General features: G+C 36.5%; 1 protein-coding gene across 1 annotated transcript; it reads right to left on the bottom strand.

Moving 5' to 3' along the window:
* Positions 1 to 26206, bottom strand: txn (thioredoxin). Its single transcript, XM_028804782.2, has 5 exons — positions 26043 to 26206; positions 12831 to 12935; positions 10010 to 10069; positions 5144 to 5209; positions 1 to 704 (listed from the first exon to the last, which is right to left on the bottom strand). The coding sequence occupies exons 1-5, from the start codon at positions 26064 to 26066 to the stop codon at positions 642 to 644; spliced, it is 318 nt and encodes a 105-aa protein (XP_028660615.1). The 5' UTR covers positions 26067 to 26206; the 3' UTR covers positions 1 to 641.
* Positions 26207 to 26773: the final 567 nt, after the last annotated feature.

A 26773-nucleotide genomic window follows, 5' to 3' on the forward strand; every position in this document is an offset into this window, starting at 1 on the left:
TTTTGTTTTTTAAGTTTTATATTGAACGGATGCAGTAGCATAAGCTTTAATGACTGTTCTTATGTAAACTACAAGATACATCGGTCAGATTGTTTCTTTAACATTTAAACAGCAGTCAAAGTAAAAAATTTAAAAATTGGAAGATAAACTTAACACTTTGGATGGAAACAGACAGGGTTATTGAAAAAATAAAGTGCACCTATTAATTTAACATACTATTCACTATATAAACATAAAAAAAAAAAACTTTTTTTCTTTTGCTTAGGTCAACTACAGTAACATATCAAAATTTGTGGAATATTTAAAAAGCACCATATTTCATGTCGGGAAGAAAGAAACATTTTAATTTTCTACAAGAAAGTCATTGTGACCAGTAAACATGATTTGCTAAGTGTTTTAAAATTTTTCCAAAGGCAGTCAATTTCAGATCCACTTCCTTGATTAAGCTTAATATGCTATTAAAACATGCAAATACCTATAACCCATTTGAATCAGAAATGTGCTCATTTTCCCTTAATTTTGGCTAAAAGGGGGAAAGAGATCAGTCATTAGCCCAAAGTGTATATCTTTGCAGAAGTGCTAATTTTGTTTTTTTTGTCTTTATTTTTTCTGACCCAAACTTCATTGTCAGCAAATCCATTTTATTTATACTGCATCAATGACTCTTGAAGTTTTTCCTTATTAGCTCCTGAAAATTCATGGACCTGGAAGGGGGAAAAAAAAAAAAGACTTTAAAAACACTAATGTACAACATACATTTAGTTTATAATTGTTTTCAGGAGTTTCTTCTTGTTAATCACAAAACAATGTCTTATGGCCCTGAACTTGACAAGTGTGTTAGAAAATTTGGATCTCTGAACAATTACCACTGTTTAGTTTTGTTTCAGAGATCTATTATTTAGATGCCTTTTCCTATTGAGCATGTATGGAAGTTAAACACCAGCATTAAAAAAAAAATAAAAAAATAAAAAATAAAAATCACAGTGATTAATGAAGTAGAAGAGGCAGGAGGCATGAATGAAGTGCTGAATACCCAAGTAGTGCATGCATTAAAAATGTCGGGAGAAACTTTTTTCGGGGAACAGACAACAAAGGAATTATTTCTTAAATGTGTAATGGAGCGATTGGTAGTCTGTGGCAGGTACAACATTTATTTAATGAAACTGCATGAAGGGTGGTGGATGCTTATCTAGTTAAATTCAATGTTGCATATAATCACAGATGTGGTTTTGAATAAAGCTGGCAAGGTATCATTCATGCAAACTTTGGTATAGACTTCAACATTAATTCACCTAACATGCATGTCTTTGGACAGTGGGAGGAAACCTAAGCACCCAGAGGAAACCCTTGTGTTTAGTTGTTTGTTTGTTTTTGACAAGGAAACAATTTTATAAAATTATGAGCTTGTGCTCTAGTTTAGTTATTTTTTAGAAGTTCTGCTTATTTTGTAACAACCATTTCCAGTCAATGTGATCTGCACAGCTTTGGTTTGTATTAGAAAATCAGACAAGGAGTTATGGGATGAACATGTAAATTCCACAGAAACAGTGACCAGACATTTATTTGATCCAAGAACTCTCATGTAGTGGTGAGCAGTACTAACCACTACAACACTATAGTGATCATATTAAAAATAAATTATAATAAAAAAATCAAAAATCAAAATCCATGGTGTACTGCCTTGAACTCATGCCATGAACCATTTTAGGTGATTGATCTGTATTGTAGTAACTGCTGGAGGCCAGCCATGAAGGCTCTCAGATGCAGTGTCTCGGTCAAGCAGTTTTTAAACAATGCAGGTGGATTGCTTACTGGTGACATCAGATGAGCTATCTATTCTGCCTTCATCATCCTATGTAGGACTGGACCACAATGGGACAAATAAAAAACATTCCTGGCCTATCACAAAATCCCAAACTAATTCAAATCCCAAACCATCAACTCCGATTACACCATTATATAAAACAGTTCATTCATCAAATACCTATTATTGTTAAGAAATTGTTAATGAGGTCATTAATTGTAATGTTTCTGCACATTAGCCTACGTTTGGGGTCTGAGACAGAACCCAGGTCTTGTGTTGACTGGGATTGGCTCTAGCAGACCCCCATGACCCTGTAGTTAGGATATAGCGGGTTGGATAATGGATGGATGGAGGGATACTGCACATAAAGAAATAAGCAACAAAAATCGTTTCATGAGACATTTAATTATTTATGCTCACATATCACTATTTTTATTTATTGTTACATTTTACATTTATTTCTGTTTGTATTTAATTTTTTTTGTCCTAAATATTCCATGATAATAAATACCTTTTAATAGTGTAGAAAGCTTCATAAGAAGAGATGCAGTCTTATAGGATATTAATTTAAATTCCACTACCATGGAATTTTCTGTCGGGGGGGTGGGGGGGGGGGTTTGGGGGCTTGGTGTGGGACACACAACAGGAAACTGTGTGGGAGGCAGTTACTTCACCAGACTCTTAAGGACTGTTTTAAAATATAACAAAACTAAACAGTTATGTACAAGCATGTGCTGAAAAATCTCTTAAAATTAACTTGGCTTATTAGGTTGATCTTTTAAGAGAAGATATTTTCTTAAACCCCGGAAAGCTTCATAAGAAGAGATGCAGTCTTATAGGATATTAATTTAAATTCCACTACCATGGAATTTTCTGTCGGGGGGGGGGGAGCTTGGTGTGGGACACACAACAGGAAACTGTGTGGGAGGCAGTTACTTCACCAGACTCTTAAGGACTGTTTTAAAATATAACAAAACTAAACAGTTACGTACAAGCATGTGCTGAAAAATCTCTTAAAATTAACTTGGCTTATTAGGTTGATCTTTTAAGAGAAGATATTTTCTTAACCCCATAGTCACAACAGATTTTTAAAAAAGTGCAATAAATAATACAGCAATGCTGAACATTGCTGTGTCAGGAATAGCTGATCTCATAATTAATGCTCTGAGGCCACCTAGTGACCAAAAAAAAAAAAAATGCAACAGTAAAAGCAAAACCAGTGAAAGTAAAGGTGTTTGCATTACATTAGATAAGGTAAACTGTATTAAATTATTAATGGGTAACATAAATACATAAACAAAGATACAGTATAGATTTTAAATTACTTACTTTCATTTTATAATTATTATATACATTAACCACAATGTCTATTCATACGTTTACATTTAACATTTACAATTTAAAAATTGGTTAAAAAGTAGGCAAATATGGGCATTAAAATTCATAACTGATGCCTCAATAAGAGGAAGCTAGATTTGTGGATGGTGTGCACATTCCTCACTGAAAAATGGAAATGGTCATGTTATAACTATGCTATTTAATTAGTAATGTTATTATACATATTTTGTCCGCATAGAATTTGTTTGGTTCAGAGGATTAGACAGCAGGTTTTATTTTTGTGCATAATAAATTAATGGTGTCCTAATGTAGATTTACAGAACCTGATATCAGTTCTGTTCCACTTATCCACCCATCCATCCATTATCCAATTCGCCATATCCTAACACAGGGTCACTGGGGAGTCAATCCAGGCCAACACAGGGCGCAAGACAGGAACAAACCCTGGGCAGGGCGCCAGCCCACCACAGGGGACACACACACACACACACACACACTAGGGACAATTTAGGATCGCCAATGCACCTAACCTGCATGTCTTTGGACTGTAGGAGGAAACCAGAGCACCCAGAGGAAACCCACACAGACATGGGGAGAACATGCAAACTCTACACAGGGAGGACCCGGGAAGCGAACCCAGATCTCCTTACTGCGAGGCAGCAACGCTACCACTGTGCCACCCTTCTGTTCCACTTATAATTCATTGATATGGCAAATTCTTATTTAAAAGGAAACATCATAAACTATGCACTCCTTGATAACAAAATGCTTGCAGTATATTAAAATTTTTTCATTAAGCTAAAATTCATTTTAATTTTGAACAAACTGAATTTTCTTATATATTTATGTGTAAATATATTATTTTCTATACAGAAACAACATGATTTCTTTAATATATACATAATGAGCTAAAATGGAAAAGATTTACTTTAAAAGAAAAGATAATCATTTGTATAAATGCATAGTTCATAAGCAGATTAAAAAATAAAATGTGAGTAGTTTATGCTGAATTAAAACACCAAAGAGTAGCAGGGCGATTACTGCTGCTGGCTGATGGTGACACAAGACTGGGAGTGAATCTAGGCCTGGGCACTACCTTTGTGGAGCTTACATGTTCAAGTACTTGTGCAAATTTTATTCTGGTTATGTTTTTTTCCTTCCTTCCTTATCCCCAAGATATACAATTTAAGCAAACCATTGTCTCTGAATTGGCCCATGGCTGTACAAGTGTGAGTGTCAAGTGTGAGTATATAGATGAATGTGCCCTGGTTGTGATAAACTAGCATCTGGGTTTGGTTTCCCTCTTGAACCCTTCTGCTACCTGTAATCCTTAACTAGAATGAGGAGATTCATAAAAAGGATGAATAAAAATTCAAGAACATTAAATGAGAAATTGTTTTAGCAAATGTTCACACTTTATCACAGTTGTGTCTTTCCTTTTCCAAAAAAAGAAAGGCAACAGTGAAAAAGTGGCCACTCCTTGCAAGAATGCACATCTGCACCCTGAAAGTATACAAAGAAATACATAGTTTGTAACAACCAACAGCTGTGTAGGGGGGGCACATCTTAAGCCCAATGTTTTGAGATTGTTTAAAATGACAGAGAAAGTGCATCTCTGTTGATGGGGCAATGTGCAAAGTCCAAAAAGCACCACAAATAGCAGAAAAAGTAGATCTCCACATATGTGCTCTACCAGTAAATTAAATTTAATTAGCCTTTCTGTGTTTAATGTGTACTGCTGGGTGTATATAATTCTGCTCAAAGTAGAAGTGCACAAGCAATGAAAGCTTGTCTCTTACAGATGTGGCATTTTGCTTTGTCCAAACTTGCCATAGTTTACACTGAACTATGCTACATCCTCCGTAATGGTCATGCATTGATGACGATAACATCTTTAAAACAAAAGTAAAACCTACCAGTACTGCATTATTAAAGCTATTATTGGTCAATACTTTTACCACAAAGTGAGTGTATAAAGCACTTCTGATTAAAGTTACTGACCTTCTCTCCATTTTTGTAGTACTGGAATGTTGGCATGCATGAAATTTTGCACAACTCAGAGACATCCTGCAAGTAGAAAAAAAGTAATCAATACATAACACAAAACAATATAAAAAGAGTACAGTGTAAAGCTGCCCATATTGCACGTAATGGTGTGATATTCTGCAGAGGATCTGCCATCTAAGGAGAATATTTCTAAAGCTCTGTGAGTGACCATCAGGTTCTTGTTTACCTCACTGACCAAGGCCTTTCTTCCCTCGTTACTCAGTTTGGCCGGACAGTCAACTCTACCAGGAGTTCTGGCAATTCTAAACTTCTTCCATTTCAGGATTATTAAGGCCACTCTGCTCCTGGGAATTCTCAAAGATTCACAAGTGGTTTAATACCCTCACCCTGATCTATGCCTCATCACAATTTAATCGTGGAGGTCTACAGAGAGTTCCTTGGACTTCATGGCTTGGTTTTATACCAGATATGCAGTGTAAATTGTGGGACCTTCTATACACACGTATGTGCTTTTCTTAATTATGTCAATTCAATTTGGCACAGGTGAACTCCAATCAATCTCTAGACACATCAAGAAAAATTAAAGCAAGCACAATGCACATGTCCACAATTTGGAGTACAAAGCAAGGGGCTTGAATGCTTAAATGAGAGTCTTGAGTTTTTCGTTACTAATACATTTGCAAACCTTTCTGAAAATATGTTTTCACTTTGTTATTAAGGAGTTAATGAGCGTTGACTGATGGGCAAAACTGGCAAATTTATTTACATAAATCTACAACACAAAAAAGTGTGCACAAAGTGAAGCTGTCTGAATGCGTTCTCAATTTATGTTTACTCTTCTGGGATTGGGACCTTGGCTTGGTAAAGGAGCCATTGTGTTTCAAAGATCCTTAGACCTATGTTGCTTGTAGATTTCTGATATGGATGTGCCATGTGTAACCATACAGAACTCATGAAAGTTCCACATAAATCTAGGGCAACCACCTGGTCTACAAGGATACTGGGATCAACACATAAAAGCCAGATAAACACCTGATAGTGGGGTGATCTACATGAAGGATAAGGGTCATGTGTAATGCCAGTTGAGTGATATGCAAAAGTAACATTGGTGGGGATGATGTCAAATTTTTGAAGACGATCAAAAATATTGGATTAGATATATCCTATTGCCGAGGGGCTCTGGAGAGGTAGAGGACTACTCACAAGCTCCTGGTTGTGCAGCATAAACTGCAATTTATTCTGGTTGGGGAGGTCTCCTCAATGCCACTAATAGGTTTAGAAAGGAAAAATGTTGTCTGCATCTATGCTCCAAACAAGTATTAAGAGTTTTCAGTCATTTTGGAGAGAACAGATTTGGTACTTGAAAGATTCCATTTACTGACTGTAGTCCCATTGCTCGAACTTCAGGATCATATGGAGAATGATGAAAATACCTAAAGGGTCATTTCTGGCAGCAACCCTGTACTCTATCCGAATCCTGCCTGAAAACTATTACTGTATTTCTTTGCTTGCCATAGACTGTCCAAAACATGAACATAAGGTTTCTCGTGACAGTACCAGTCACCAGAGTGCCTTGGGGGAAAGATCAATGAGGGACATTCTGAAGATTTCTCATTCAATAAGAAGCTGAATGTTATGGATACGGAGTGGTCTACCACCAGGAAGTAAGCTGGCTTAGACCAATGGAATACCCACTGAACTGACCTGGAAGACCAAATTCGATACTGAGGGTATACTGGGAATGATTAGTGCATACGTTTTCAAAATGAGCACAACGCTCACCTCTAGAAGTATTTACCCTAAGTCTTGTGAAAGTTCAGGGACCAAAAAAAAAAAAAAAAAAAAAAAAAAATCGACACGGACCTGTTTTGTGGCAGTAGATGCATCTGCCAAGTATTTGAGGTAAAAAGATTGGTGGTAACAGTCATTGCAGCAATCCTACAATCCATTGGTTGATACCAGTGGTAAAGGAATTGTCAAGCTGAAGCAAGAGGACTTTGGTAGCATGTTCATTGGGTCTCCAGATTTGAATGAAAGGCACCGACAGGCCAGAAAGACATTCACTTGCAAGTAAAGTTTGGCGAGACTATGAAGAATGACTTTTACACAAGCTCAAAAAAAGGGTCTGGCAAACCGCTCAACTCAAAATAAGTATTTGGAACCCTGCTTTGGTTGTTTTCAAATGGCGATATCACCAATAAATGGAAACAACATTTTGAGGAATTCCTAAACTGAGCGGAAGAGTGCAATGCCAAAAGGACTGGTTAAGAATGGGTGCATCTCTGTAACAACAATCTCCATACTAGAAAGCCAGCATGGATACAGGAAATGCAGCCATAAATGCTGAAAACTATGGATATTGTGTGGAGGTTTTTTCTAACTTGTTTCTTCAATGTTGTGTGGAATGAACAGACAGTGTGGTCTGGGATTGGCAGTCAGGGATTGTGGCCCACATAATTAGAAAGAGGGGTACAAGAGTGTGTTCCGGTTACTTAAAGATCACACTTCTCAGCTACCCCGACTAAAATATACACTAGGGTAGTAGAACTGGAGAATCCATTAAAGCAATTAAGGATTCTGTCCCTGTCCATGGAATAACAGACCAATGTTAAAAGATTAATGCGCTATTGAGGGAGTATTGGCAGTTTGCCAATCCAACTTAAATGTGCAATATGCTTTTTTAACTTCTTGGGGGGTGGTGGGAATGTGTACACTGTGGAATTTAGTGGAAGGTTCTAGAAGAGTATGGGGCCCTGGAGCTATTTTGAATGCCATTTAGTCCCTGTATTGGCACAAAGTTTGAGGAGTCTCAGTTTTACCCCAGTTCTTGATTTTCATGGACATGATGCAATATGAAAGCACAGACAAGATATGCAGAATAGCTAGTTGGGAAGCCCAAATATTGCATCTCTAGTTTTAGCTGGAAACCATTTTAGTGCACATTGGCTGTCACAGTCTATAAAGGCCAAGAGGACATCATCGTCTGCAATGTGTAATGTAGATGAGGTGAGAATTAGCACTTACAAATCTGAAGTTATAGTGCACTCTCTATTAAAAAGGGTGGATGGTTTGTGGCTGTTAAGGGCTGAGTAGCTGCCCAGAGTGAAAGAGTACAAACGCTTTGGGTATCTTATTTCTGAGTGACGATAGAGGGGATCATGAAGCTGACTAATGAATAAGTGTGAAAGCATCCAATTTGATGTTATATTTCTAATTGTTATGAAGAAGTAACCAAGTCTTCAGGTTCACTTTTTGATTAACTTTTCAGTTTATATCCCTACATTTGCATATGGACCAGAAAGAGATCATTAATATGTGATCATAAAGCAAGCAAAACAGGGTTTCTGCACAGGTTTACTCTCAATAAGAGGATTAGGAGTTTGGAACAGAGGTGTTTCTTCTTTGGATAGAAAAACCTGTTGAGGTGGTTTTTAGAATTGGTGTGTACCAGGTATATGAGAGAGTCCCAGTACATAGTAAGATCATTTTTTGTCTCCCCAAGAGATGATAATCTGGTCTGTCCAACACACCATGTTGTCCCTGCGAACGTTACAAGGAAAAAAGAAAAGCGATACTGATGATGAATTGCTCACAAGAATTTTTTTTATTGTACACTATCTGTGAACACAGATTAATGTAGAAGTGGCATTTGGATTAGATCTCCTCTTTACAATTCAAACATTGTGAAATCCCCCACACCAAAATGGGGAAAAATTATATGACAGAACCTAGACTACTGTAGTGCAGGTCACTATAATAAAACTCTTAATCTCAAGGTTCACATATATGCCAGATTACTACAAGATTTTGCTATATCTCTCTCTCTCTAATTATATATTAGAGAGAGAGAGAGAGAGAGAGAGAGAGAGTTAATTATATATATATATTAGTGTGTGTCACTTTGTGAAGTGTAGAATGCCTCAAGTGGGGAGTCAAAATGAGTGGATGGGGGCAAGGACTTGGGGAGAAACCAAGCTATCCTTTTAATCCTTTCAAATATAAGTGCCAATGTAACAATAGGCTTCATAGCAATAACTCCTGGAAAAATTGGAAATTAAGGTCAAAGCTATCTTATGTAATAATGTACTAAAGACTACAAAATGTCAAAAAAAGCTCAGAAGAAATGTCTCCATGACCAAACAGTTAACTTTGTGAGCTAGAGTGTTAAAGGTTGCAATCAAGAATTAAAGAGAAAGAAAGTATTCTCTCACCTAACAGGTTTAAACGCTAAAATAGTATTTTTACAGAAAACCCACTTATTAAGCAAGGATTAGTATTGGTTGCACAGATATTGGACTGGCCAAATTTTCCAATTCAGCTATACAAAGAAAACTAACTAGAGGTCTGAGAATTCTTATACATAAAACAATTTAATTTGTGGTATCAGATGTAGTATCTGATTCTGAAGGGCGATATGTGATCATCATGAGTAATTTATTTAACTGTAAAGTGATTTTGTTAAATATCTATGCACACAATGTGGATGATAGGGACTTCATCCAAAATGTATTTGCACCCATTCCTAAAGTGAACACTCAAAATTATAATGGCTGGTGACTTTAATTGTGTTTAGCATACTGAAGCAGAATCTTTGTAAAAGAGCTAACATGCAGCAATGAATTTTGTTATGCAAGTATCAATAAAATGCATTGATTCTTCACTTGACCAGAAGCTGCACGAAAGGAAAAAAACCCCTCAGGTTAGTGAAAATATATTGCAGCAAAAATAATGCAACATCCAATATTCTCCCATCCCTGCCATAAAAAAAATACTGTACAGTAAACATGACAGGACTAACTTTAAAATCTTAGAGCCCATAGCCAAAATTGTCATTAAAAACACAAAAATCAGATAACTTGCCTGAGCAACATCCACATCCACCTTAAGAAAAACAACATCTTGGTGTTTTTCAGCAAGTTCCTAGACAAAAGAACATAAAATTATTTTAGTTAATGACAAATCAATTTTAATTAACTATTTTCTATTAATGACTGGGACTCCAAAGGAATACTAAATTAGACTCCCCATGGACTCAAGGAAACTAGTGAACTTCCTCGCTTTTTATGAATTTAACCAATAAACCTACCTGTCTTTTATAAAGGAAAGTATCACTTGACTCATGAGTTTTCTGTGTTTTTAGTTCGCCTTTGTGCATTTTATTTTAATAGTCCGTGAGTCTATAAACTCTTTCTTTATTTGTAGGTATCAAACAAATGTTTTTGTATGGTTTCTGCATCTCCAACATTAACCATTATTTAGTAAATGAAAGGTATATTTTATGTTATAAAAGGATAATGTCGTGTTATGTTATAAATGTTAATATCCTCTCAAGAGTTGTATAAATTATTATGTATATATTATTTTCTGTATCTCATGCACAGAGACAAGCATACCCTAACAGGGACTGGCATCTTGTCCAGATTGGATTCCTGCCCTAATTGTTAGATGGACAGAGAGAGACAGCGCAAAAGAGATGCACACCAATACAGAGAGAACCTTCTGCTTTACCAGATGAATGATCAAAAGTGGCACACATTCCCACATAATTTATGCATGCCAGCCACGCTGGACACACTGGAATGTGAATGGAAACAACAGTCAAACATGTTTTATCAGCATTCTTAAATTGACTGTCTCAGACTTTTAACTTATCCTATTATTTACTGTATGTTTTCCCCCTGTACAAAATTTTCTGTCCAAAAACTCAATCTATTCTGTCAGATAGCTTGCTTGTGAGTATTAAAAAAAATTACAATAATTGTAGCAATAAGGAAACAAAACATAACTAAACCATACACAACTAGGTACAATCTGCATTGTGTGGGTAACAATACATCAAACAATACAAATATGCAACTTTTATTTGGTTTTAGACAATAGCACATTCTTCATACATTAAGAGTAACATTTAACTATGTAACAAGGAAGAAAACTGGTGGTACTTTCTAAACTATAAAGCAAGTTTATCCCTAATATATAAAGTTATTGCATTCAAAACAAAGCTGGTGTTACAGGCTAACACTTAAATAATGTAGTTTAACGTAGAAATGTGCAAAGTGCTATGCGTGGGAAATAGGGACATCAATTATAAATATAAGATGTGAGACACTGCTCTATTGGAAGCAACCTCTGGAATAGATTTAGGGGGATTTATGTTGACACAACATTTTTGCAAACAGCAGATGCAACCAAAAAGGCAAATGAAATGTTAGATGCTATTGTAAACTGTTGAATATAATATCGAGGGACGTTACACTCAGACTATATAATGCACTAGAAAGACCACACCTGGAGCATTGATTGCAATGCTGGTCACCACACTAAAAGAAAGACATAGCAGCACTTGAAGCTGTGCAGAAGAGAGCAACCAATTTACATCCCAGGACTTAAGGACATGTCCTACTACAAAAGACTCAGAATTACACCGGTTTAGTGCCGAGAAAAGGAGACTGTGTGGAGACCTAATCTAGATTTTAAAAATTTTAACGGGGATTATGCAGCCAAATTCTTTTAACAATCTTTACTCAAAGAAACCAGTGGAAATTAGGGGAAAGTGCATTTAGGGCTGAATCACTTGTTTATAGAATGAGTTGATGGAATCTGGAACAAGCTACAGAGACATTTTGCAGAAGAAGAAACCTTGATAACCTTTAAGAAGAATCTGGATGAGATACTGGGACAGCTTAGCTGTTAGCTAAACAAATATGCTTGATAAATTGAATGATCTACTCTTACTTGTCAAATTATGCTATTTGTCCTATGAAAACCCAACTGACTTGATCACTCAGCACAGACATGCAATCTTCACTGCACCTGTACTTCTTAGGATAACACAGCAATGAGATGCAATTGGAATGCTTGGAACTAGAAGCAGCAGGTTCAACCTCTCTCCAACAAAATGGACAGCTGTCTATCTAGCTTACCTGTCACAGAGTTTATTATACAGAAATTGTTTAAATTCAAGAAAGGGAAAAATAATTAAAAACAAAGACTAAGCTGTTAGCACTATACTATTACTCACTATTAGTGATATTGGCTACATATTAAATCGACATCAAAACTAGTTTGCTTCATTCAAAATCTAAATAGAAAAGTCACTAGATTAGAATTAATAAAATATGCAAATAAAAATTTTGGAATTTTATGTGCTTGTTTGTATTTGCAGAACAGCTGTAACTGGAGACAACTGTGAGCCAAGATTTGAAAGTATATTTAAACAGCAGGACATTCTTTACACACAAAATAAAAACTACACTGAAGTTTTACCAAAAAGTGTCATTACTGGAGTCACAATTTCATGTTATAGTTTAGGGTACAGTAAAACACTACATTACTTTGGCTGTACAATATGCCATTAAAATGTATTTCTGCACACTATGAAAATATAGGCAGTAAGATGTAAGGCATAGTTTTTATGGTGTACTGCAGGAAGTCAAAAGCAAACATTTTGCAAGTATATTTTTAAATTTTTCTTCCCACTTTTCATTTTCCACATTTTTGTAAAATTTTGTCTATTTTTACCACATGCTAATTAGATATTTAGGCTCTTAAAAAATCAAGTTATAGTCATGCAATAAATTTCCTTACATAGTTAAATTCTTTTCAAATGTACAGAAAGAGCAGAGAAATTAAAAAAAAAAAAGTTTAACAAACAGGTGCATGGGAAAAAAAAATCACTCACGTGGAAGAAAGGAGAGATGCTTTTACATGGTCCACACCAGGTTGCTGTGAAATCCACTACAACAAGCTTTGACCCAGCATCTTTGAGAGCTTTCTCAAATTGATCCTGTCAATAGGGAAAAACAAGAAAACACAATACAGTTAAACTAGTGACAACACTGTCTGCATGAATTAAAAAGAAACCAACAAGCAGACAACATCAAATGATAATACGGCAATAAATAGTATAGTTCCGCAGTTTAAAAAAAAAAAAGTTTGTATATATTTATCACCATCAGTAACGCAAGATTAATCATAAAAAAAATGTAAATGGACTTAATTTTCAAATAAGATGTAGTACTATTAAAAACTGCAAAGAATGGCATGTTAAGGTGTTATGCGGGAAAAGAACAGATGCCCTGAAATCAGATCAATTTTAAGCAAATGACACAAAAAGAATATAATCGTTGCTAGCTGGGCCTGGATTTTGTTTTGACGGGGGAAGATTGCAGGAGATTTTCTAAGACTGGTGAAGATTTCAGCGTGGGTTTTCTAAAGAATAATATGATTATAATTCAAGTGTTTATTTACAGTATCTTACCCTATACCCATACTACATTTAGTCACAGACATTTTCTCTTTGATCACTGAAAAATAAATACTGCATAACTCAATAACAACTAATCAAAATATTGTATGCAAATCAAATAAATTAGGAAATAGGGATTACTCAGGATTCTTTCATTTACAATGTGTTACTCGAGAAAAAAAAATCTTTAAAGTTACTTTTGTAGAAGCATAATTTAAATGAATAATAATCCAGGATGTCAAAATTCCTATGAAATTACTTATGTTTTCAAGAAACCTCAACTGATCCAATATTTACTTTTGGTTTTTGACTCATTCTAAAATTTGCCAGTGAAAACAGCAAAGTAGTGCACTACACTACACAGTAGTGCACTACACTAATTACATTATTACTGTATAACAATTGTGAGAAGAACAAGCCATTCAGCATGACATGCTTACCCATCCAATTTACCTACATTGTCCAAAATAACATCAGATTGAAATTTGAAGGTCCTTAAAAAGTCTTACACTTGACCACACTACCTGGTAATTAATTCCAGCTGCCTATGGTTCTTTGCGTGAAGAAAAACGTTAACATTTCTGTGACATCTGCCTTTAACCGGTTTCTGGCCATGTCTCCGTGTTCCTGTTGCAGAATTCAGTTTAAAAATAATACGGATCTACTGTACTAATTTCTTTCATAATTTTAACCACTTAATTAGATAGATAGATAGATAGATAGATAGATAGATAGATAGATAGATAGATAGATAGATAGATAGATAGATACTTTATTAATCCCAATGGGAAATTCACATTCTTCAGCAGCAGCATACTGATACAATAATAATACAGGTGAAAAAACAGACAATAACTATGTATAATAGGAGTGATCAATAAATAAACAGAAAAATAAAAGTAGAAAAGTACACATACATATACAGTCATACATAATTATGTCCCCTTTACATCTCAGTTTGCTTAAACTGAAAAGTTCAACTCCAGTAACCTCTCCTAACATCTCATACCACTCAGTCCCAGAATCAGTCTAGTCATTGATTTTCTTGCACTGCTATGTCTTTTATGTAATATGGAGACCAAAACTGTACAAAGTATTTCTCCAGGTGAGACATCACCAGTGCACTATACAACCTAAGCATATTCTGTACATTGTGGTATACAATCTAAGATCTTTCTTGATCACTTCTGTTTAATGTCTAGATGTTGACAGTGATGACACTACTAACACTCCTAGGTCATTCTCAAGTAACTGTACTTTAAAGTTTCAGACCTCCCATTTCATGTTCAAATCTAACTTTTCTACTAAATGTTTAATACTTTAAAATGTATTTACTTTACAACTCACCTGACGCAAATCTTCTTACTTCAAAAGTTTACACCAGCAATACTCTTTACATTAAGATGCATTTTTTTTTGTTTCACCACATGGTCACATTTTAGCTATCGCACTAACAACCACTATTACAGTTTAAAAAAATGCTCCATTAACAGAATTACAGTTTTACCTAATTTGTTTTCGAAAATAAAGTATGTTGTTTCAGCACATCCCTATAATTCAATTATGCTGCTAATGCATTACACCAAATTATTAGAGCAGTTTGTCTTATGCTTAAAGCAGCACTTAAACCGGAGTAAAACTAAGAACTGCCAATGTATAAGTTTTGCAACATCAACAAATTTTGGGAAGTACATACAGAGGAGCTAATTTTCTCAAAATTGGGGACTAGGCAGAAAGTACAGAATTAACCACTGTGTGTGAAATTTGTTTTTCACATACTTCAACAACAATGGGTACTAGTTTTGAAATGAGGGAGAGAATTAAGGATGAGGATAGTACATTTGCCGACTTGCTGCCTCACCATAAAGAGACCAGGGATTGCATCTCAGGTGCTCTCTTCATAGAGTTTGTATGTTCTCCATGCGTCCATTTTGATTTCTTCCCACCGTCCAAAGACATGCAGGTTACATAAATAGGCATTGTTAAATTAGGCCTTGTGTAGGGGTGTTTGTGCCCTCTCTAGGTACTGATCCTGCCCTGCGCCCAGTGATTGCTGGGATGAAAAGCACATTGTGCCACAAATCAGTCATCAAAATTTTTAATGCATGATGAGTCATTCTTGCTGAGGATATGGGAATAAAAGAATGGAACACAATGTTTGAGTGAATAAATTCACTAACACTGATACCAATTAATAAAAAAATACATGGGGAGTACCTGCAAACTCCATGTAGAACCTGGCACTGTGAGGCAGGAATAACAGCTTTGTGCTACTATTCTGCCTATGTTAAAACATCCATATTAAACTTCAACCTGATCACACTAAGGTGACATGGTGTTGCTAAAAACTGTTCCTAAAGTGTGTGTATGTGTATCCTGCAATGGACTGGCATCCTCAGGAATTGTTCCTGCCTTACGTCCAATGACTACTGGAATAGGTCCAACTTGTCCTACGACCTTGCTCAGGGTAAGCGAGCTAGGAAGAAAGATGGATGGAGGGTTCTGAAAAGATTCCTTGTTCTCCCATGTTCTGTGTATGTTCCACTGGACTTCCAGAAAGAGTAGGGTAGATAAAATTAAGGATTGTGTATGCTTTGGAGGTTAGTTCCCTCCATGTGTTCTGTGTTGACGGAACAAGCACTGTCTCAACAAGATAACAGAGGGATAGACACACAAACAAGTACAACCACATCCACCATACGCAAAGGATAAAGTAATTATTTTTCCTTATCAGAGTTATCCATGGCTTTTTTTTATTAGAGTCATCTACCACACTCTCCTTTGTAATTTCTCTTATTTAACTGTGATATGAAAAAAGCAAAAACGGTTACTAATTACAGTTGATTGGTTACTTACCTTCCTCTCACACCATGCACAAATGAATTATTTTTTATTTCAGAAATAATACAATAATGGGGAAATTTGCCAGTAATGAAAGCTGTTTTAGAGGGGAAGGGCAAAAGGGTCTTAAGAGTAGTTAATTTTACTGTTATAAGTTAAACCATTTAGAATTTTTAAAATTAAGGGCACAAATCCCATGCTGAAATTCAAACACCAATGACACTGTTCTGCAAAAAAGAAAAAAAATGTTTTGCTCCCACCCAAAATGTCAGGTGTCCTGTTTATATTTATTTATTTTTTTAAATTTGAGAGTCTCAATCTACATGCTTCCATTAGGTCAGATTATCTTAGGGCACAACGTGAGCTACCACAGCTATGCTGATGACACACAGCTGTATTTATCAACAGCACCTGATGACCCCAAATCTTTTGATTCGCTAACACAATGTCTAACTTGTATCTCAGAATGGATGAATAGTAACTTTCTCAAATTAAATAAAGAAAAAACCGAAATCTTAGTGATTGGCAATAATGGATACAATGAGGCTATTAGAAATAAACTGGATGCATTAGGATTAAAAGTCAAATCGGAGGTAAAAAGCTTAGGGGTAACCGTTGATTGTAATCTGAATTTTAAATCGCATATTAATCAGATCACTGGGACAGCATTTTTTCACCTAAGAAACATAGCAAAAGTTAGACCTCTTATATCATCGAAAGATGCAGAGAAATTAGTTCATGCGTTTGTTTTCAGTCGGCTAGATTACTGTAACGCACTCCTCTCAGGACTACCCAAAAAAGACATCAATCGTTTGCAACTAGTGCAGAATGCAGCTGCTAGAATCCTTACCAGGAAAAGAAAATCCGAACACATTTCTCCAGTTTTGATGTCACTACACTGGTTACCTGTGTCATTCAGAATTGACTTTAAAATTCTGCTTATGGTTTATAAAGCTTTAAATAATCTCGCCCCGGCTTATATATCGGAATGTCTGACACCTTATATTCCAAATCGTAACCTCAGATCCTCAACTGAGTGTCTTCTTAGAATTCCAAGAGCAAAACTTAAAAGAAGTGGTGAGGCGGCCTTCTGCTGTTATGCACCTAAAATCTGGAATAGCCTGCCAGTAGGAATTCGCCAGGCTAATACAGTGGAGCACTTTAAAAAACTACTGAAAACACATTATTTTAACATGGCCTTCTCATAACTTCACTGTAATTTAATCCTGATACTCTGTATATCTAATTCATTATAATAACTATTCATTCAAAATCCGTACTAACCCCTACTCTCTCTTCTGTTTCCTTTTCCGGTGTCCTGTTGGTGGTGGCGCATCTACCCAAAGCACCATGATGTTCCAACAATGATGGATGGATTAAAAGCCAGAAGTCTGTATGACCATCAGCATCAAGTGACTCTGTGAAAAACCCGAACTACCAAGTTGGACTATTTCATTTATGTTAGGTAGAATGCCCAAAGGGGACTGGGCGGTCTCGTGGCCTGGAACCCCTACAGATTTTATTTTTTTCTCCAGCCTTCTGGAGTTTTTTTTTGTTTTTTCTGTCCACCCTGGCCATTGGACCTTACTCCTTTCTATGTTAATTAATGTTGTCTTATTTTAATTTCTTATTTTGTCTTTTATTTTTCTTCTCTTCATTATGTAAAGCACTTTGAGCTACTTTTTGTATGAAAATGTGCTATATAAATAAATGTTGCTGTTGTTGTTGTTGGTACTGAATCCACAGACATAAAGGTACTTTGATGACATATTCACATGCGACACAGAGGCCACTATTACAGTTCAAAGTACCTGCTGAGGAATGTAGCTCTCCTCTGTGAAGTGAGTTGTGGATGAGAAGTTTGTGTAGGTTAGGTTTTTGATGGAAGAATATTAAAGAAGGTTAGGAAAAAGGCTCCTGTGATAGGATTAGTCTGCAAAATAGGTTACTTCTGTTTAATGACCTATGGAAGAGAGAGCAATGGTGGGTGGGATCGGGGGGGGGGGGGGGTATGGGAATGCGAGGACCAGTAGGATATGGGTTTCATTATTTGGTTTCCTCTTAAACTGGATGTTGTTATGTCATCCCATGGCCTGATTGAGACCCCTATGCCCAACCCAAGAAGGATATCCTCTATAGGAGTGTATGATATGTGTCATCTACAATAATATCTTCATTGTGATTTCAACAATGTACAAGCTGAAATTATCAAGTATGCTGCTCACTTTGCAAAAAACAATCAAAAACATGCCTTGAGAGTCCATGAATTTACCGTCTCATGTAACCTAACAGGATTGACTACTACAGGTGCGCAAAGTAAGCGCATAGGTGTGCACAGTCACACCTTAAGAAGCATCTGCCTATTGGGATCATTTTATTTCGCAAGCCTTCTTGGTTGGGGGTCCTCGATTCCAAAGCACTTTTTTCCTTACATTATTTAAAACACTCACACAGATCCATGCTTCTTCAACCTGCTCCATTCCATACAGACTCGTGTATAAAGTATGTACAATAGTGACAACAATGTTAAAGCAATGATGAAGTGGAACAGAGATGCTGTGCCTGCCCGTAAATCTCAACTGTTCTATTCAAACCAATGTACCCACCTGAACCGACAATGGTTGGGTGGAAAAAAAAAAAAAAAAAAAAAAAAAACACACAGGAATTCAAAGAAGGCAAGTCTCTGCACACTGCCACTGAAAAAGATCAAGAGTTACTTGATACCTGAGGTGGACAGTGATGTAAATCCACTTGAGTGGTAGAAAACACAAGAAGTACATTTCCACAAATTGGGGAAACTTGCAAAAATGTACATGTGCATCCATGCATCAAGCAGCCCTTCTGAGAGGGCTCAGCACCAGAGAAAATGTTGTAACATGTAGCTGTGCTGCTCTGAAACTGGATGCCGTGGACAGATTGGTGTTTCTATCACACAATTTTAAGTTTCATCAGTAGAATATTACAATTTTTTTCTGATTTCTTTAGTGCAATATAGTCAGAATTTAAGGTTAGTAATTTATTTTAAAATGTTAGACATTTTATAATAAAACATTATAGACTATTTTTTCCCTGTGCAGGATGTTATATTTTTGTATGCTGCACAATTCACCTTACAGCAGAGCAGTTTATATTTATCCAGACTAATGTTCATGCCCTGTAGTTCATTTATGTTTAGTATTTGATTCCCTTTGTATTCATATCTTATTTACATTAAGGGTAAGTGTCTGTTTAAAAGGCTCTCATTATGATAGTTGTGTTGGTCTGTAGCCTACTTTGAAATGCTTTACTAATACTTGCACTGTTTGATCTCAGGAATACTTTGACTGGTGATTTTAATGTTGTGTTATTTTACTTCAATTTTAAAGACCAGCTTTCCATATCTACTGTTTCCATTACATCACTGTTAATGTGAAATTATTAACTGTTGGTTTAGGATTGTATTTAAAATAATTTTTATTACAAAAAACACACATTAATGTATTATAAAAATGATGGTAAAGTAAATTAAAGATATTATGAAACAGAAGTTTAATACAAATACTCCTTTTATTCAAAATAAACATTTCTTTTGGAAAACCTTCCCTCACCACAACTCACCATTTAATAATATAAAATGATGAATATACTGCATGAATACTAAATTGGGGGTCTTTGGTATTAAGAAAACAAAAGTTGCAACCACAAGTAAAATGAAAGCAGATAATAAAATCTTAAAAATGAGTTATATAAGATTAAGAAGTTAATGTACGGTAAACACAAACTGATATATATTGTTTTTACAAACCTTTAAAACAGAACTAACAAACCGAAGAAGTACTTAGATGGTGACAGACTGTTACTTGCTGCTGCCCTTGTGTTATTTATATGATGTACTAGAATACAAATATAGCACCATCAAATAAAAAAAAAGTTAAAATTCTTGCTCTATTATTTGTTTGAAATTAGCATGTTCACCCACGATTTGAGAGGGAATTAACACATTACACTGACACCCACACATATGCGTCAAAGACAAAATTTATGTGAACTATTGAATTTAAACTCATTACGGAGTCATCGTAGAGTACGTCTAAGTTAGCATTTGTCTTGATTTCTGCCTTGCACATTAAGCTGTCGGGATGGACAAGTCCCTTGTGAGCCCAGTAAGGTAAGCAAGTCTGCAAAAATCAAATTATTGTAGTTTTAATGCATTGCAACAATCTGCAAAATAAAACTAGCAATAAGACAGGACTCTTGACCAATGTAAGAGGCAGAGATGCAAGTCTTGAATTCAAAACTACTTTCATTTTTCAATGTTACTTATGCAACTATATTTTTGCCAAAAATACACTACATAATTTTGTATGCTATGAGCATACAACGACTGGATTACTTGATGTATGGATTATGCCACATGAGAAATGTTGCATTTTTTCATAGATGTGTTTGATATTGCTTGCTGTTGTCCATTATTGGTTAACATTGGGTCCTGTTCCATCAGAAAATTTTGATATGTTGTTTCTCCTTGAAAACATGACTTTAAAATTTCTCAGCCATCATTAAACTACATGGGCTAAATATATATAAAAATATATGCATCTCAATTTTTGGGTGGAGTATTCCTTTAAGCTCTCTCACTGATAGGACATTTAATATTAAAAAAAAAAAAAAAAAGTGGTAGGAATAAGCTTTTCTAAGTATCTATTATCCATTCCATGAGAAAAGCCAAATTATACTCATCATTAGTTTACACATTACAGATTCTTAATCGATATATTCTTTTAGTATCCGCAGACACGAAACATTATCTGTAACAGCTAATCTGAGTCCACTGTTTAAAATATAGAGTTAATTATTTTGAAACTTACTGCCCTTGACAAAAATGATTCAATAGCATTCCGGGCCAGCTCAGCAGACTAATGTGCTGATGTTGTTCAGGAGACACGATGGGTGCGGCTGGCCAAAGTCTGAAAAATGACTGAACATCTGCAATGGTATTTCAACTTATTCTTTCATTTGGTTTTTGACAAACTGAAAAAAATGTCTGTAAAAATATAGCTTTTAAATTTTCCTTCCACCCTCAATTTCTAGAATTTCTGCTGCATGATCCAGCAAGACTGCATGGCTCTGACGCATGATAGAACCATTCTAAAAAGAATAGTTTCAAGAGCTGGGAGCCATTTATTATAACGCTGAACCTTTTCTTCACCTTGGTTAAGTCCTGTCGATGTCAACTAACATATCCAACTCAGCAACACAATTTGCTCCCAACAAAAACTGCCTTTTCTTGTACACTGACTGCTGCTCTAGGATCCAAAAAGCACAACTGTGTTTCCATCAGTTTGATGCTGTATAATGTCTGCTGTTTATTAAGAAGACAAAACTAAAAGTAGCAGCAAGACTGGTTTAACATCTAGCACATGCAATAGTTTCCTCTAGATGTGGTTTGCTGGTAAACAGCATGGTATTTGGTGGCATAACTATGACAAATATAAACAATATGCATTCTGCACACTTTACTTTCTTAACTGAATTCTGAAAGTCAATGCAAAAAAACACAAACTACTTTTAATATAAGCTTTAGAATACTTCAAGGTGAAAGATAATTTAGTTACAATTTAAAAACAAAAGCTGCCCCTACCAACATTAATAATATTAATTACAATATCACATTTTCAATACTAGTATCAGGTATATCACATTTAAAACACCAACAACCCATGATGGGATGCAGCTTCATAGAAAGGTACATACTTATCCACTCATTACTGGACAACTTAAAAGAATACTCAATCCAAAAATAATTATTTGTTTAAATGGCACTTACCCCATGAGCTCTATAGTAGTGGTTGAGGAAAAAAAAAATGAATCTTATGTTGGACATAGTTGGTGACCAACACTGGACAAAATCAAATAATGTCTAAATATCCATGAAAAAATCTCACGTTACTTGTGTCACACAATTCATTAGCAAAGTCATTCTTTGTTTGTGCACAACATCCCGAACATGTACATTATTTGTACTAAAATATTTTTAAATAAACCCACTTCCAAAAAAATGCTCTCACAAAAGGGAAAAAGTGTCTGAATTGAAGACCTGCCTCTCTTCCTCATTCTTTGGTCAAGAGCTCCAGCTTCAGTTTGAAAGCACAGAACTGTGGGAATGTAGTATACTATTTACAAAGAGTTTTGCTTTTAAGGAAGTAACTGACAATACTATTTTAGCAAAAAATTCCTACTTTTTCCAAGCTTTGAGCATTTCACTGGCTAATGGATATATGGATGTTATCACATTGTTTGCTGTTGTCCAGCATTGGTGGCCATAAGGTTCCATTATATGATAATTTCATGTAGAATGAGAGAAAATAGTTTAAAAATTTTTTGGCCATAAATATAAAGCACATGGGGTAAGCAACATTTAAACAAAATATTTTTGAGTAGAGTAATTCTTTAAGGACTCCAAATAATCAAACTTGCACACCTTAAAAATATTGAAGAAAAATGGTGCCCCAGGAGAAAACTCACACAAACAAGGAAAATAATGTACTAAGCTTACATAACCAGGCAAAGGGATGAATCAAGTTTATACAGCTATAAGACAACTGTGCCACCCACCACCACTTTTGCATTATTTTGTCATAACTGTGTGCTATACTTCCAAACATCTCTACTCTAAAATCAAGTCAGATTTCGTAAACCAACTGGGTTATAGTTTACACAAAGAATTCACCAATAGATTGGGAAAGTGATGGTATAGTAAGGTAGTGGTTTACAAGTACACCACACAGCTCCATGTTCGAATCCCAGCCCTGTGTGCTATCCTCATAAATGTGCACATTCTCCCTTGTCAGAGTACGCACATCTCCTAAATTGGCCTCTGCCAGTAGACAGTTACTTGCCACCACAGTGCCACACTCCTTGTTTCACATAAAATTAGACTTTTTTTTTTAAGCAACGAATGAATCTGAGCAATCAAGGAACCCTGCACTGGAAAAATATAATCAAGCTGTAGGATTAAGGAGGCAGGACCTCTGCGTTTTTCCCAGTTGATTCTGGGGTTCGTCAGGGGTGTGTTCTTGCTCCTACTCTGTTCAATGCTTGTATGAACTGGGTGTTGGGCATCTGTTGGTGAAGAAAGATTCACGGATATTGACTTTGCTGACGATGCTGTGATCTTAATGGAGTCAGTGGAGGCTCTGAACCGGGCGCTCGAGAGACTGAGGGAGGAGTCTGAGTCTCTGGGCTTGCGAGTGTCCTGGATAAAAACCAAGATCCAGGCCTTTAATGACCTCTTGGACGCAGCCATCAGCAGTGTGTCTGTTTGCAGAGAGAGTGTCGACCTTGTTGAGAGGTTTACTTACCTTGGCAGTGACATTCAGTCTCTGGTGACTCTTCCTATGAAGTCAGTAGACAGATTGGAAGAGCATGGGGGTCATGAGGTCGCTGGAAAGGGGTGTGTGGTGCTCCCGATATCTATGCAAAAGGACAAAGGTCCAAGTCTTTAGATACCTGGTGCTTCCTGTCTTGCTATATGGTTGCGAGACATGGACGCTATCCAGTGATCGGAGATGAAGACTGGACTCCTTTGGTACTGTGTCTCTTCAACGGTACCCAAGGATTCTCCGGTTTGACTTTGTGAAGAATGAGTGGTTGCTCATGGAGTTCCGAATGAGGCACATTACCTGCATAGTGAAGGAGTGTCAGTTAAGGCACTGCGGCCATGTGGTGCGTTTCCCCCCCCCCCCAAGGGTGATCCAGCTCGTAAGATCCTCATTGTTGGGGACCCGAATGGCTGGACCAGGCCAAGGGGTCGCCCACGTAACACCTGGCTGCGGCAGATAGAGGGTCATTTCCAGAGGGTGAGACTCGACGGCGTGTCTGCCTGGGGGGTTGCAAACTGGGATCCAGAGTTGTTTCGCCGTGTAGTGGGTGAGGCAACTCACTGTACCAGTGCATGCTCCCCAACTTGACTTGAAGGATTAATTTCAAAATTAAGTATAAAGAATACAAAATTCTATACAACCCTTTGGCATCATCAGATTCTACCACTGAAGATGGTTATTATTTCAAATATAACAACTTTTGTAGTATGATTTGTTTCAAACTGAAGATAGATTATTTTAAAGTCTTATTAACTATTTGTCAGCACTGTACGGTAGTCATTAAATTTTAAAATATAAGTTATATGCAGACCCACTTAAAACACCATTGATGGTTATATTAAATTGATGCCCTATGCTTTTGCCAGTCAGCCACGCTTCCTACAACTAGGGCGTGAATTTATTTATCAGAAACAGTTTTAACCTGCTGTCTTATTTACAAGCTACCATTTACAGCAAAATCTGTGTTTAAATATAAATCTGCACAGGTGGTCTAAATAAAAATCACCGTTTTAAATGGGAACAAGCACTTACTACAGGCTGCTCTCGATACTGGTAATGTGTTGTTCTGCTTACATGAACTTTGACGTTTGTTAAAAAAAGCACTGCCTAAAATTAAAAACGCGTTTAAACTGCTTCCGAAAAATACAAACAGTACTTTGAGTATATTTGATCGTTATTCGAATGATAAAATGGGCAATCGGTAACCCTTACCACCGAGGATTCCACTTTTTCACCCACATGATAAAGACACACAGCTTCGGTTAACTGCTTGCTACAATAATACGGTAATAATAATTCTTCATTACATTTATATAGCGCTTTTCTCAGTACTCAAAGCGCTATCCACACAGGGAGGAACCAGGAAGCGAACCCGCACCACTGGGTATGAGCCAGCCTTGTCTTGCTGCCTTAAAAATCCATTCAGTCATGTTTCCATTACCACGTAAGAACTTTACTTTCTATTTTATAAAAACGATTGACTCATTTTCCTCTGTGATCAAGCCATTTATCATCCAGGGCTGGCCCCTGCATTACACTCGAAGTCGCCATCACAAACACACAGGATTTACTGGATATCTCCATAGCGAGCACCATCAAAGCACTGTCCAAGTTGCAGTACACTGCCCACTGCTCAAGTGTTGTAGTTACAGCCCAGCGTGGTAGACCAACTTGTTCTAAACTCGCAGACCAGGTTCAAGCCTGAAACTGATCGGACGACCTTGGGATTTAGAGTCCGGGACGCTATTCTGAAAGTGGATGGATACCGGGTGGGAGGGTGATATTTTCATAAAAGAAAAAACAGCCGTCAACAGCACTATTAGAATCTCGCTTGTAAGTTCCTTTTTTCCAGCACCTGTTAGAAAACTTCCGCTTTTTCAGTTATTTGAAAAAAAACTGAATCTCCGATGGAATGTCGACATCTCCTCACTGATTAAACGAGTTTAAGAAGCACGCTGTGTTGCTGCTCGAGCCGATGCATGGGGGTCCGAACTCTGAGAAATGACAGAAGATCTTCGAGGCCTTCAGAGAGGCTGGGGAACTTAATATTTATCCGTGATTGTGAACCAGACCCATTATTGATGCTTTATCAACAGGGTTATTAACAATTCGCCAACAACGAATTTACTGGAATGTAAATAAACGTGTCATTCAGAGGCTCACTGAACGCCAAAAGATGGGACTCCATAACAGTCGTTGCAATGAAGCAAAATGTTTCTCTAAGTTAGTCACAACAAATACAAAAAGATAAAATGAAACACTTTTAAAATCACAGGTTAAAACAGACGTACGGGTTTAGTTAGCATCGGGCGAGTCTAAAAATAAAGCAAAAGACAGACATTGTGCACCGCGCATGTGCATAAGAAACGCAGGGTACACACTAAACTCGTTTCTGTCTTTCACAAAGGTAGAAATAAAAGGCTTCAGTGACCTATAATCTTACCTTGTTTGTTATATCAAGTACCATTTTCACTGAAAAATCCTTCCCACAATCTGAAATCCAAGTACACTAGCTACTGTCTCCTCACACGCCGACCAACACAGCTTGTCTATTTGAGAGCGCAGTGAAGCCGACGCCCCGACGCGGTTCAGCTTGGAAATGCATCTTGGGAAGACGTAGACGTGATTTACCGTAAAATCTCATCCTTTTTTGTAAGGGAATAGCCTGACTAAACATTTCCATCAGTGCGCCAAGTAAATCAAATCAATAGCGCCATTAGCTGGTTATTTATAGTTTCGTTGCAGCTGCCTATGAAAGTGAAAACAGCGTAAGATACAACATCACATTCTCTCTAAGAAGAGCTAAGCAGTCAGTAAAGCCTTTCGTGTTTATTTACAAGTCAAATTGTTCATTTTATTGGCCATAATAAAACACTCACCCGTCGCTTGCTACGGGGTCTATACCAACTACTGGGCTTTTCCGTTTTCTGATCATCTGATGTAATTTAGGACCGATTTGCTTCAAACATTCATGGCAGTGCCCATTGAAAAAAGTGACTTAATAACACACACACACACACCATTACCTGGGGTGTTTATTACACTTTTAATGCAAGCACACAGGTCCTGCTTCCATCAGTCAGAAGACATATGGTGGAAAAGAAGCCCTTTATAATGCTGGTTTGAGATGTAGGCAGAGTCAGTTTGTTGTCTTTGATTTGCTTTCAGGTTATC

The sequence above is a fragment of the Erpetoichthys calabaricus genome, chromosome 7 (assembly GCF_900747795.2).
Source record: "Erpetoichthys calabaricus chromosome 7, fErpCal1.3, whole genome shotgun sequence".
NCBI lineage: Eukaryota > Metazoa > Chordata > Cladistia > Polypteriformes > Polypteridae > Erpetoichthys > Erpetoichthys calabaricus.

What these genes read in the sequence shown, in the direction of transcription:
- txn (XM_028804782.2), bottom strand. Translation starts at nt 26,066, where the DNA reads ATGGTACTTGATATAACAAACAAG. An exon ending in TACTTGATATAACAAACAAG is followed by an intron (nt 12,936 to 26,042) that starts GTAAGATTATAG and finishes CCCTATTGACAG; the next exon opens with GATCAATTTGAGAAAGCTCT. An exon ending in GCATCTCTCCTTTCTTCCAC is followed by an intron (nt 10,070 to 12,830) that starts GTGAGTGATTTT and finishes TCTTTTGTCTAG; the next exon opens with GAACTTGCTGAAAAACACCA.